Source organism: Musa acuminata, chromosome BXJ3-2, assembly GCF_036884655.1.
Source record: "Musa acuminata AAA Group cultivar baxijiao chromosome BXJ3-2, Cavendish_Baxijiao_AAA, whole genome shotgun sequence".
Classification (NCBI taxonomy): domain Eukaryota; kingdom Viridiplantae; phylum Streptophyta; class Magnoliopsida; order Zingiberales; family Musaceae; genus Musa; species Musa acuminata.
This window is the reverse complement of record NC_088350.1, coordinates 23,991,615-24,004,334: the sequence shown is the minus strand read 5'-3', so window position 1 is coordinate 24,004,334 and position 12,720 is coordinate 23,991,615. Positions and strand designations below refer to the sequence as shown.

At 42.4% G+C, this 12,720-nt stretch overlaps 3 protein-coding genes and 1 pseudogene across 3 annotated transcripts; 1 reads left to right on the top strand and 3 right to left on the bottom strand.

Annotated features, from left to right (window-relative positions):
- Nucleotides 1-532: 532 nt before the first annotated feature.
- On the bottom strand, nt 533-2,953 carry LOC135630772 (pentatricopeptide repeat-containing protein At3g12770-like). Its single transcript, XM_065137943.1, has one exon. The coding sequence runs from the start codon at nt 2,749-2,751 to the stop codon at nt 625-627; it is 2,127 nt and encodes a 708-aa protein (XP_064994015.1). The 5' UTR covers nt 2,752-2,953; the 3' UTR covers nt 533-624.
- Nucleotides 2,954-3,460: 507 nt separating this feature from the next.
- LOC135631532 (tricetin 3',4',5'-O-trimethyltransferase-like) lies at nt 3,461-4,563 on the bottom strand (annotated as a pseudogene).
- Nucleotides 4,564-7,688: 3,125 nt separating this feature from the next.
- Nucleotides 7,689-9,402, bottom strand: LOC103971905 (tricetin 3',4',5'-O-trimethyltransferase-like). The gene is made up of 4 exons (XM_009386064.3): nt 8,927-9,402; nt 8,509-8,819; nt 8,355-8,422; nt 7,689-8,080 (listed from the first exon to the last, which is right to left on the bottom strand). The coding sequence occupies exons 1-4, from the start codon at nt 9,349-9,351 to the stop codon at nt 7,787-7,789; spliced, it is 1,098 nt and encodes a 365-aa protein (XP_009384339.2). The 5' UTR covers nt 9,352-9,402; the 3' UTR covers nt 7,689-7,786.
- Nucleotides 9,403-12,308: 2,906 nt separating this feature from the next.
- On the top strand, nt 12,309-12,683 carry LOC135631531 (caffeic acid 3-O-methyltransferase-like). Its single transcript, XM_065139267.1, has one exon. The coding sequence runs from the start codon at nt 12,309-12,311 to the stop codon at nt 12,681-12,683; it is 375 nt and encodes a 124-aa protein (XP_064995339.1).
- The last annotated feature ends 37 nt before the right edge of the window (nt 12,684-12,720 follow it).

The following is a 12,720-nucleotide window of genomic DNA, read 5'->3' as shown; positions in this document are numbered from 1 at the left end:
TTTCATAAACAAAAAGTGCTAATAAACATATCTAAATATAAAATAGATTTGAAATACTTTTACGATCTAAAATATTTGATTTCAAAACATAACTTTGATACTAATTTTAAGCATAAAACCATGATTATGCTATTGTTATATGAAAAACTTTAATGTCAAAAATTAAAATCAAATAATAATAGATTAAATATACGATGTATATCTTTCGATGTCATTTAGAAAGTTTTTATTGGATCTAAAAATAACCATTGTCAGATCCAAAAGCTTCAATGATATCGATTTGCAAGGAGAATTAAATTATCTTCCTCTTTTTTTATCTTTCATAGGATCAGTATGAGCATAGATTAGAGACAACATCTATGACAACGAGAGATGAAAGAAGATTTATAAAGAGAATTTTCTCCCTAATAAGTCATATCTTTTTATATATGAAAATAGAAGATCTAGGATAATAATTAGGAGAGTCTCTCCTATCAAAAAAATTCTTAAAGAATCATATTATAATTAAATTTTTTTTCTATTAGTCAATAACTGTAATTAAAATTTAATCATATATATAATATATCTTACTAAGTTAGACACGATCACAAATCTAACACATAGTACACCTCAGAGCCATGCGTTTCACCAATAATCCCCACAGGAACATGAACCATCCTTGAAGTGATGAAACCTGTTAATATCCCTGACCACTATCTCGCGCTCCATAAGTTTAGATATAAGCTTTGTCGCCGAATGGCAGTTCACACATGCACGAAGGTTCTTCATAATCCTGATGGTTGTTCCCGGAGCAGTACTGATCAAGCCAAAAGCAATAGCAATTATCTCACTGTGATGGAACATAGAGTTTTCCCTCAGCTCAGAGCTCAGATGAGGAGCAAAGCCACATTCCTTCAGCTTCCTCTCCAGTTCAGCAAGCACCACGAAGATCTCCTCATATCTTGGGTGTGACATCTCCCCTGCACGGAAGCAATGAAGCTTACCGCTGATATGAATCTCACTGCAACCAATTGCTTTAGTCACACGCCTCTCCTTCATCAACACCCTGATCCTTGCAACATCACGCCACATGCCAACAGATGCATATATGTTGGAGAGCTTCACATAATGCCCAGCGTTGAGAGGCTCTAGAGCAAAAACACGTTCAGCTGCATACTCCCCCAACCTCACATGACCATGTATCTTGCATGCATTCAGTAAAGCACCCCAAACAGTTAGTTCTGGCTTCATCGGCATGCTCCTAATAAACTCGTAGGCACCGTCAAGGTGCCCAGCACGAGCAAGGAGATCCACCACGCATGCATAATGCTGATGCCGAGGCTCAATCCCGTAATCTTTCATGGAGTTGAAATAATTCCAACCCTCCTTCACAAGGCCTGCATGGTTGCAGGCTGATAGGAGCCCGACGAAGGTGACATCATTTGGCCTAACCCCAGCTAGCTTCATCTCATCGAAAAGTCTCATAGCTTCATGTGCACGGCCATGCAACCCATACCCCATTATAATTGCACTCCAAACAACTACATCCTTGTCGATGAGGCGCTCAAATATCGCATGGGCACGCGCTATGTTTCCACATTTGGCATACATGTCGATTAGAGCTGTGTTCACAAAAATGTCATCTTTGAACTCGCTGCTGTTAGTGTAGTCCTCCATCCGCCTAGCAATTTCCAAGGATCCGACCTGCGCACAAGCCAAAATTGCGGACCTTATCGTGATTGAATCAGGTCTGATCACCCTCGAGATCATCTCATGGAAGAGCTCTACAGCTTCACTGGCATGGCCATTCTTCGCATACCCAGAAATCATTGCATTCCACAGAATCACATCCATGGAGGTGACCCTGTCGAACAACTGCCTTGCAACAACAACTTGACCGCATTTTGCATACATTGCCGTGAGCACAATGATCAGATCCGGCTCATCCTCAAACCCACCTTTGATGACCAAACCATGGACAGACCTTCCGTGCTCCAAGTCCTGCTCATCCATGTAGGACTTGAGAACACTAACGAGGATTATGAAATCAGGGCGAGCATCGGATTCCAACCGCATTCTCCTGAATAACTCAAGAGCTTCAAGAGGGAATCCATTCTGAGTACAACCTGATAGAATCGAAGTCCAAGAGACCACATTCCGAACGCTTAGCATGTCGAAGACGGTACGGGCACCGGCAATGTCGCCGCACTTGGCGTACATGGCGATGATCCCATTTTGGACGAACACGTCGGCTTGGAACCCGAGACAGAGCACCTGGGCGTGGACGGCACGGCCGGCGGCGTGAGACGGTAGGCCACCACAGGCCTTGAGGACGGGCGGGAGGGTGAAGCCGTCAGGGAGGATGTTGGAGCGGAGCATCTGGTTGTAGAGACGGAGGGCGTCATCGAAGGCGTTGTGGTGGGAGTGGAGGCGGATGACGGCAGTGAAGAGGCGGGGGTCCTCTGGGTAGGGAATTTCATCGAAGAACTGGCGGGCGTGAGTGAGTCGGTGTGATCCGGGGGCCGAGAGCAGGAATTTTGCGGCGAGGAAAGGGGAGCGATGGAGGCCGGAAGAGATGAGAAGGGCGTGGATCTGGGCGAGGTGGGCGGGGTGGGCGGCGATGGAGAGGATGGAGGCGACGCGGTCGATGATGTCGCCGCCGTCCACGACGGTGACTGGGTGGGCGGAGGTGGTGGCTTTGGAGGACGAGCAGAGACGGGGAAGGAGGTAAAAGCAGGTCGGTCTCCGGCGGGCCGAGAGAGTCGCTGTCATTACGGTGCTGGCATGGCGGCTGTACTATCAGTTCTCGTCTTCCCTCCGGTGCATAGCAGCTATTTGATTAAATTCCGACTCTTGGTTCCGCGAATAAGAGTTGCAGTTGGGTGGGCTTTATATCAGCTGGACCCGAAACCAAACCCAAATTTGGTGGATTGGGTGTTGAGGTCGAGGAGGGTATAGGAGCCGACGAAATGGTCGCGTCTTGAGTCGTACTACAATATAGGAGCATTTCTGCGTCCATTTGATGTCTGATTTATCATCAAAATCAGATCATCTCAAATACACCTATTTCGACACGTGGTCGGTGTACATCCTGCATTAATTTTCGCGCATCCATTTGCCTAGTATTCGTGTAATCATTTAAATATACAGCAGCAAAATGCAAGCATCGAGTAATGACAAAATCGAATGTACATTTATTCTTTCTTTGTTTGATAGCAGTAAGTCTCACAGCACTGGCTATTTTTATCTTAGGGTCATGTTTAGCGAGCCTACAGCAATACAAAGAAGAAAATATCTCTTCGACATCACTCGATCAACATGGATCATAACTGAGTGAATTCCAAGGCCCAAGTATAAAGAGTTACGTAACTGGCTTTGAGTCCTCCAAACCCTGTTTCCTTTGCCAGGGTCTCAAAACTCTTGTTGGGTCCTCTCTTTTCCTCCCAGCACAACCAAAAACACCTTGGGAGTTCAACCTTGACTAAGGAATTGACGGAAGGATGTATTCCACCACTATCAGCTTCCCTCATTCGGGCACTGCTTTCCAGCAATTCCTCGATATTCTTGCACACTGCTCGTCATTCCAGTCACGAAGAATCCACTGCAGTTGCCAAAGAAGCACGGAGAGTAATATAATCTCGGCGGATTACAGAGAGTAATCTTGCTTAAACAATGGCAGAAGAACTAACCTTCAAAACAATGGCGTCGCCACTTGGAACGCTTTCAAACATATCTCCACTCCTGCATGCAAATTGAACCATTCCTTGGATATATTCCAAGGCATATATACACCTATCATGGAGAAACAAAAGAAAATTGAACTGTGGGGGACCTGGGAAGGGTGGTGCCTCCGAGATGACATGGGGGAGGTCGTAGTTGACGGCCTTGATGTGGGGGTGCATGGAGGTGATCATGTGGAGGCTGATGCCGACGCCACCACCGACGTCGACGAGCACCTCGATGCCATCGAAGTCGCGGTACACCGCGAGCAGCTTCTTCATGATGATGGCGGCGTGGTTCCTCATGAACTCGTTGAACAGACTGTTGAACCGGGGATCGGTGCCGTGGTATTGGAACGCCGGCATCCCGTAGTCCTTGTTGAAGGGGATGCCACCCTCCAACACCGCATCCTTCAAGTGGTACCTGGCGTTGTTACGCTCATTTATGAGATATATATAGTCTCTAAATTACCACATTTCCATGAGGAACTTATCGTGGCCATACACATTGAGCGGCCATGGAACCACCATCGTCATGCTTGGCCAAGTGCTTGCAGACGGGGGTTGCGCCGTACTTCCTCAAAGGCCGACCATCAGAGTGGGTCTCGACGGTGCAGCTGACGACACGGTGGGACGCGAGCAAGCGGAGAATTCGATCTACCATGTCGACCGCCTGCGGGTTCTCAGTCGGCAGCTGGGCCACAATATCTGCGGGGCTCAGCTTGGCGCCAGGACCGGCCTTGAAAATGATGTCGAGGAGCTCGAGCTCGACGGCCGCCTTTGGAGTCATGGGGAGGATGCTGCCCATCGCCAGCTGCAGGGCGTGCATTCTCGCCTCCTCGTCTACGTCGCTGACGGATCCCATTCTTGCCAAGATTTGCACAGGAAATGATGCAGTGGTGGTGATGATAGTGATATAAATGAAATAGAAACTCCAACGGAGGAATTGAATCTCCAAGCCCTTAGCACGAAGAGACGATCTCTGCTTCTACAGCCAGCGACTCTCTCCAAAGATACGATTGCCGACGGTTGGTGATCGACGCCCCAACACCTCCCCCTTACGCTCTCTCGATCTCTTCCCTCCTCCCTTTCCCGCTGTGCTTTCCCCACTTCCCTTCTATCATCTCCCTTTCCTAACAACTGACGCTACTCCTTTCACCGGCAGCACAACCCCTTTCTTCTTCTCCTTTTCCTGTCTTTCTCAGGCAGTCCCTCCCTCCCTCCCTTCCTCAGCCGCCACCGCTTCATAGCTTTACTATCTTGTACTTTGTATGGATTACGTTGCATTTCATCCTTTATTTATGTGCATATAGCGTTCGAGTGTTCTATGTTTGCCAACAACTTTGTATGGACTCTGTTTCCAATAGCTTGGTGGTGGATAGCTTGACCGTCAATAAGCAGATTCGGGTCAAGAACAGTAGTTGTAAGTTTAAAGCATTGATTCCTTTCTGCTCCATCTCTTCTTCTTGCTTGTTTCATCTTAGATCAGATTGGTTGGACTTCAGAGTAGACATGTGTATGGGTGATAGAATGTTTATGAGTGATAGAATGTTTATGACAAGTTACAATCTTGATGCAATTTAAACTTCTCTAACTGATGGGAGAACTGATATTGTTGTTCTAGAAAAAACTTCTATTAGATTTAATAATATGTTCATTAGATCTTAATGTCACTTTGAATGGCATGTGAGAGTATTGATACTACTTGTTTCGAGTGTCTTAGATGTTAATTATACTAGACCATGCTTGATGTCGACTGATGTTGCATTAGATGTTAATACAATATCATTACACTTGTCTTTCTCTCTGATATTTACTTCTCCATTGGTAATTCGGTGTTCTTGTAAAATGATTTTTATGTTGTGTTGTGACTCTTATGCCCCCTCATGCTGAATTGTTTGATGTCACTGCCATTGCTCCATAAATTTTGTGCACTTTTAATGCATGATACTATTTTCTATATTATTACCCTAGTAAGAAGTATTAGTCCTTGTTCTCAACATCAACAGAAATTAAGTTGGACTGAATTTTTGTTTTCTAGATCTTTAGCATCGTAAGATAAGTAATTAGTGCACTGTATATCAATGGACAGATACAAGCACACCGGAATGCAATCATTTGGTTGATGCAAATTGATGTTCTCTTTTTTCTTCAAATCATTGTTACTATATTTAAGGAGTTTTAATTGTCGCATGAAGTTTGGATCAAATGGCTGGAATTTGATGATGCTTCTCCTGTTTAACACTTGTTTTATTTGTGTAAAACCACGATTGTCCATTGCTCTTTGTTGGAGAGCTTTTAGAGCCTAGAATCTGGACAACCTATTGGAACAAGAGGACATTGTTACTAACTTATGTTGGCATGCATTGGATGCTTTGTTTCTCAAATTGCTTGTAAAATGGTATAAAAACTTTCTGGTGATGTGCAGATATACGTAGAATTTTTATGACTTCTTCCTGAAATTTTCTACCAATCCATGCAGTTAATAGTAAAATAGGTTGCTTTAACTTCAGTTTCAATTTAACACTATTGCTAAGATTTTTTCTTTTTTATATTTTCATTATTCATCTTAGTGTGCATGAAGATCTATTATTATTTTTTTATAATTTGTTTCTTACTATTCATATTTTATATGTATGAAAAATTTGTATTATGCAATGGGACACGCTTCATGATCCAAAAGTTATGAACTATTAAAGATGAAGAGGTAAGATTCTTTTTTGTATTAACACACTAAAAAGGAAGAACAAACACATTGGTAGAGAACAATCCAAGAAAATAATGGGCTGGTCACTGGAATTGGTGTTTCTTCTCTGCATCTTATGCCTAATCATTCACTATAAATGGTCATTATTGTTTGTGGACTCTCATACAAGGTCAGACATCATGTAAGATTTGCTACTTCTTAGTTGCTCATGTTTTATCTCCTTCATAATGTAATTCTAATTGCTGGTGATCATGCAGCATATGAATAACCACATTATGGCACTTAATATGATTCTGCATCTTGTAGTGTAAGCTCTTATAATTTCTTTGGTTCAAACAATATGAAGATATACATAAAACCAACAACCTTGATGATGGTCCTTTTAATATTGGAGCATGAAGAAAAATAGAGAACAATAATTATTATGCTAGAATATATAATGTCAAAGTTATATATCAATTGGATGATGCTTTTCTTATTAATATGATCAGCTTTAAGGGAGTGCTATAAAGCTGGAGGTTAAGTAAAAATTATAATTCAAAGAAACTTAAATTGCATTATTGTACAACCACTAATTTTTTATTAGATGCATAATTTATAGTTTAAAAAATAGAGTAAGGTGGAGATGATTGAGCCGAATAAGTAGAGAATGTTAGAATGGATTCATGCCTAAGGAAAGATTAAAAAAAAGGGACTAAAAGAATAATCTCACATTAATAAATAATGAAAGAATCTAATGATATATATTGAAGTCTAGTATACAAACTAATAACTTAAGTTTTTTTTATTGAATTGGTGTTTAACTTAATATATGTTAATTCTAACTAGTTTCACTCACACTTATCATTAATGGATTTTTTTAATTGATGTCTGACTCAATGTATGTTATCTTCTTTTTTTTTTTAGGAGTTTGGCTTTTTCTTGTATTTAAGGCAGCCCATCTATTTATAGTCATGGAATTCACCAAGTAGTAGATAATAATTGCAGTTCAAGTTTCTCTTCTATAAGCTTCATTAGGCAAATGTTAAATAAACTCGTGAGAAGGTTCAATGGATCCCACTGTTCTATTTCTACCAGTCTGCATGCAATTTAGTTGATCCAACTCAATGGACCAATCATCAATCTATCTTGTTAATGTCATTTTGTGATCATCTCCATCTCATACGTCGTATAAAGGAGAGAGCTCGTAGTGTAGCAACATCCACTTGTACGTATAAGTCTGGAACCTTATTATAGCAGTGTTAATTTGATACCATAGCCAAACTTATAATTCGGAGGTCCCCCAGTGGAAGAGAGAGCCGGAAACAAAACACAAAAGCAAATATCTGCTACTACATCATCAGCACAGCACATGACATGATATAGATTTTTTGGATCTGATCTACTTGGTGAACTCTATGAGCCAAGCATAAATAGATATGTAAGTGGCTTTGAATCCTACGAAGCCTGCTTCCTTCGCCAGTGCCTCAAACTCTTCCTGTGTCCTCTCTCTTCCTTGAGTGTTCGTCAGCATTCCTATGTCCAGTTCAAAGATGCCTTGCGAGTTTGAGTATTGCTCCGGACTCATGGGAAGTAGGTATTCCACTAGTATCACCTTCCCTTTCTTTGGAAGTGCCTTCCAACAGTTCTTCAGTATTCTGGCGCACTGCTCGTCAGTCCAGTCATGAAGAATCCACTGCAATTTCATCTCATGTTTTCATATTTTAGTGATGATATGATGCTAAACCTATTGCAAATTGAAGATGATGAGTTCCTCACGAGGGGGGAGGACTACGATGACGATGATGTTCGTGTCATGTGAACATAGATGGCATACGTCTCAAGTTATTTCGAGTGTGTTTGCTTTTATAAGCAAGCTTCAATTGTTGGATATTATGTCTCATGTGATTTCCAAGAGTGTTCTTTTAATAGCTACGATCTCAAACATCGAAATGTAATTAACAAGTAACCTTCATGAAGATGGCGTCTCCTCCACTCGGAACGCTCTCAAACATGTCGCCACTGACGTGCTCTACACCTGAAGTCGATGCATCCCAAGTATGTTAGCCTACCTACTAGGTAGGTACTGTAATAGTGACGCGTGTGATATAAATGGCGGACGACCTGGGTAGGGTGGTGCGTCGGATATGACGTGAGGGAGATCGAAGTTGATGCCCTTGATGTGCTGATGCCCCGAGGTGATCAAGTGGAGCGTGGCGCCGGTCCCGCCGCCGACGTCGACGAGCACTTTGACGTCGTCGAAGCCGCGGTAGGTCTCCAGCAGTTGCTTAATCAAGATGGTGGAGTGGTTCCTCATGCTGTCATTGAACAGCTTGTTGTACCGTGGATCTTTGCCGTGGTGCTCGAACGCCGTCATCCCGTGAGCCTTCTCGAACGGGATGCCGCCCTCCAACACCGCATCCTTCAAGTAGTAACTGCGAACGTTGACCAAACAAAACCAATCAACTGCGCATTCCTTAATTCTACAAGAGAAGAAAAATACGTGAATGTTGTTGTTGTTGTTGTTGCCTCCTTAGATTACCAGCTCTCCATGGTGATCTTATCATGCATCAACAAGGTAAAAGCGGCCATGGACACGCCGTCCTCGTTCCTGGTCAAGTACTTGCAGACAGGCGCCGCACCGTACTTGCACGCGGGGCGCCCGCGGCCATCGACGCCGCTGGCCTCGACAGACCAACTGAGGATGCCGTTGGCGGCGAGCAAGCGGAGCATCCGGTCCACCATATCGGTCGCCTGAGGGTTTTCGGTAGGTAGCCCCGCCGCGATGTCAGCGGGGCTCAGCATGGCGCCGGGGCCGGCCTTGACGATGGTCTCGAGGAGCTCCAGCTCGATGGCTACTTTAAGAGTGAAGGGAAGGCAGTAGCCGAAGGCGAGCCTCATGGCGAACCTGCGCGCTTCCTCCTCCTCCTCTGCGGTCAGCTGCAGCACGTCCTTGGCGGCCTGCATATTGCCGGTTGGAGTGGCTTATAAGTTGGGAGACAGAGAAAGAGTAACAGAGGAAGGGTATAGTACTTGAATGTGAAACGAGGGAGACAAGGGTCTATCTTCATACCGTGCAAACCCCTTTCCTACTACAACAACCTCGATTGAATCCGTACCATTAATTAGCTGGCAACCTCGGTCAAGTATAAGATGACGGGCAACACACACTCATCTACGCCTTAATATACATTACATGCAACCCGTGGTGGAAAAATTGTGTTTCGAGAGCATGACAGTGACAGCATGCACTAGACATCGGTATGTTTCTGCATGATGTTTACCACGAGATATGACATGGAACCAAACCGGGGTTTGGGATCTCCCAAATCCCTCCTCCGAGCAGCATATTACGGTTGAAATTTTCGAACATGAGCCAACACCGTTCCTTGTTAGACGTTAGATGCAATTCGAGGAAAAGGTCAAACCATCAAGGCGCCTGAGACTGCAAGCACTACGACCAAGCATTCTCGTTGGTCTACAATTGACAGTCTGATGGCAAAAGGACCATCTTGTGATGACCCCATACACCGTCTCTCGAAAATGACTTCACCTCAGGAGCTGCCGAGATAAATATTTCAGGCTTTGTTTTGGATAAAGAACACGCAAACATTTCAGCATTTAATGATGCGTAATTACAAGTATAATGATCTGTATGATACATGCTGCAATCCTGTCTACTTGCTGAGCATAAAGATGACTGCCTTCATAAAATTGCATGGTTTCGAAAAGTAACACGTTTATCAAAGTCAGAATCCCCAAATTTATTCCAACAGTGTTTGGGCAAAGGCGTAACAGTGTCGCAATACGTTATGCCTGAGAGAGGTGACCGAGCACGTACTTGTCGCCACCCCTAAGGGTTGCTCTTATCGTCAACATTTAAATGCATGCCTATCCATGCTGCATTACCTGAGAGCGTAAGAAGTTGGTCAACACGTACACGTCTGCATTAAATGAGACATTTGGTCATCTGCGTGATAGTCTGGCCACCTCATAGCCATGATCAGGAGTCGTGAGCCTCTCTGGCCGTCTCCTCCTGCAGGCACCTGCATATCAAGGGCATCAACTTTGGCCACCCTCTTGTCATCTCCGGCGCACCACCCGCCCCGGGTTCGCCATTTATTATCAGGCATGCGTCACTGTCACAGTGCCTACCCTCTTGCATGGAACCAAAAGAATTCATAAACTTGGAATCCGTTGACTCGACGCAGGCGTAGAGCACGTCAGCGCATTCGGAGTGGAGGAGACGCCATTTTCGTGAAGGTCGATACTTACATTCTTCTTACTGATTTGATGTTTTAGGTATTGGTTAGGCGTCAAACCAAACTTATCAAAAGGACACGCCTGGAATCATTCGAGAGACATAACATCAAACAATTGAAGCTTATAGAACACTCTTCAAACTTCTCGAGACATATCGACCAAAAGAAGAGGGCAAATCGAGTACATGCCATACATGCTGTCATCCACGTTCCAGTAATTACCATGTGAGTGGCAATCCGACTGTTAAGTGAGCGGGACTGGGCCACAATACTAAGAGTAAAAGCAAGTTTCCAACTATATTTCGTCACTGCCATTATCGTAATATAATTATAATTTTTTGTTAATTTTCACAAGCCTATCCTTTAAAAAGATTATATTTTCTATTTCAAATTTTCATATAATATGTGTCTCTCCACATATTATACTTAGTACATACACCACATTGTTTATTTTATGTATCTCATCTATTCCAAGTGTGGAGAGAATTACGATTTCAATGTCATAGGAGTCTTACTGAGTCTCATATGGGATTCTCGTTCATTAAAATTAGACTGATGCACATACAAAAATACGTTTAGGAGATATAAAAGATGATTTTGGTGCCAGAGACTAATATCTTTACATGCCTTAATATGATTTGATCATGTTGAATCCATGGTTGCCGTAACTTTCATGTTGTGTAATAATAATAATAATAATAATAATAATAATAATAATAATAATAATAATAATAATAATAATAATAATAATAATAATAATAATAATAATAATAATAATAATAATAATAATAATAATAATAATAATAAATAATAATAGTGATTTTTTAAAAAATCTTTTTAAAATTTTTTTTCTCAAAAGTATCCCACATTTTGTTTTTTATATAATATTCTTTTTTTTATAATCCAATAAGTGTCCTTTTTCGTCATCACCTCAATCGTCTTTCTAAATGAAGATGTTTTTCTTTGAAAGTTAACTCTTGTGTATTTACATGTTTCATGATTGGAGCGATCAACATTATACAAAAAAAAAATTATGAAAACTAAATGATGAAGAAAAGATTCGATCATAAGATTTTGTCATAAACAATCTCAGTACATATTGATTCTATACATTTCAAAAGATTTTTACTTAAGAATAATCCATAATACAAAAAATATTCAATCAGGATTGAAATCTAAAATTATCATAAACGACAATATTATTGAATCGAATATCTCGAACATCATCGTAAAATCTTTGCATAAGGATGTCGTAGCATTCATTATATGAGTATGGGGAGAGATAATCTTAATAAAAATTTAATTTACACCTTTGATATATTTTATCTTAAGTTATTGGACCATCTAATCTAACATCTTCTTAAAAAAAATTGAATTCATTTTGAATTCCACTAACCTGTTCATCACTCTATGTCACCTTGAGCTTTAAACATCGAGCCCCCACTGAGATCTCCATTGTTGCAGCATGCCATTCAACACTCCATCGTCGACCAGCAAACGATACCTACCTGTAGATTGGATTGAATGGTGCATGCATTTCATATCGATTGGAAGTTTGTCAACCAACAAGTATCGATATCACATGCACTACTTGCATGTCAACCATACCATATCAAATTCGCATGTACTAAAGCAACTTCACTTGTCTCCTATGTCACTTCAATGGTGGGTGAGCGTTTGCGGTACTTATCCAATCCCAGAGATCCTTTGATACCACCAGCTTCATCATCTACTTTGCAGCTGGTGTCAAGTACGGGATCCATCAAGGCAATGTACGCTACGAGCCCCGATGAGGACGAGGAAGCGCGCACGTATGCTGTGAGTCTGGTAATGGGAGCCTGCCTCCGCGTGACACTGAAGGCGGCTATCGAGCTCCAGCCCCGGGAGATCATCGTCAAGGATGGCCACAGCGCCCAGCTCAGCCCCGCCCACATCGCCACCCAACTGCCCACCGGGAACCCCCATGCGGCCGATATGGTGGATCGGATCCTTCGTCTGCTCGCCACCTACGGTATCTATAATTCACGTATAAAATAAGTTTATCATCAAAGACTTAAGAGTTATAAATAATATT

What these genes read in the sequence shown, in the direction of transcription:
- LOC103971905 (XM_009386064.3), bottom strand. Translation starts at nt 9,351, where the DNA reads ATGCAGGCCGCCAAGGACGTGCTGCAGCTGACCGCAGAGGAGGAGGAG. An exon ending in AAGATCACCATGGAGAGCTG is followed by an intron (nt 8,820 to 8,926) that starts GTAATCTAAGGA and finishes CAACGTTCGCAG; the next exon opens with TTACTACTTGAAGGATGCGG. An exon ending in GAGACGCCATCTTCATGAAG is followed by an intron (nt 8,081 to 8,354) that starts GTTACTTGTTAA and finishes ATGAAATTGCAG; the next exon opens with TGGATTCTTCATGACTGGAC.
- LOC135630772 (XM_065137943.1), bottom strand. Translation starts at nt 2,751, where the DNA reads ATGACAGCGACTCTCTCGGCCCGCCGGAGACCGACCTGCTTTTACCTC.
- LOC135631531 (XM_065139267.1), top strand. Translation starts at nt 12,309, where the DNA reads ATGGTGGGTGAGCGTTTGCGGTACTTATCCAATCCCAGAGATCCTTTG.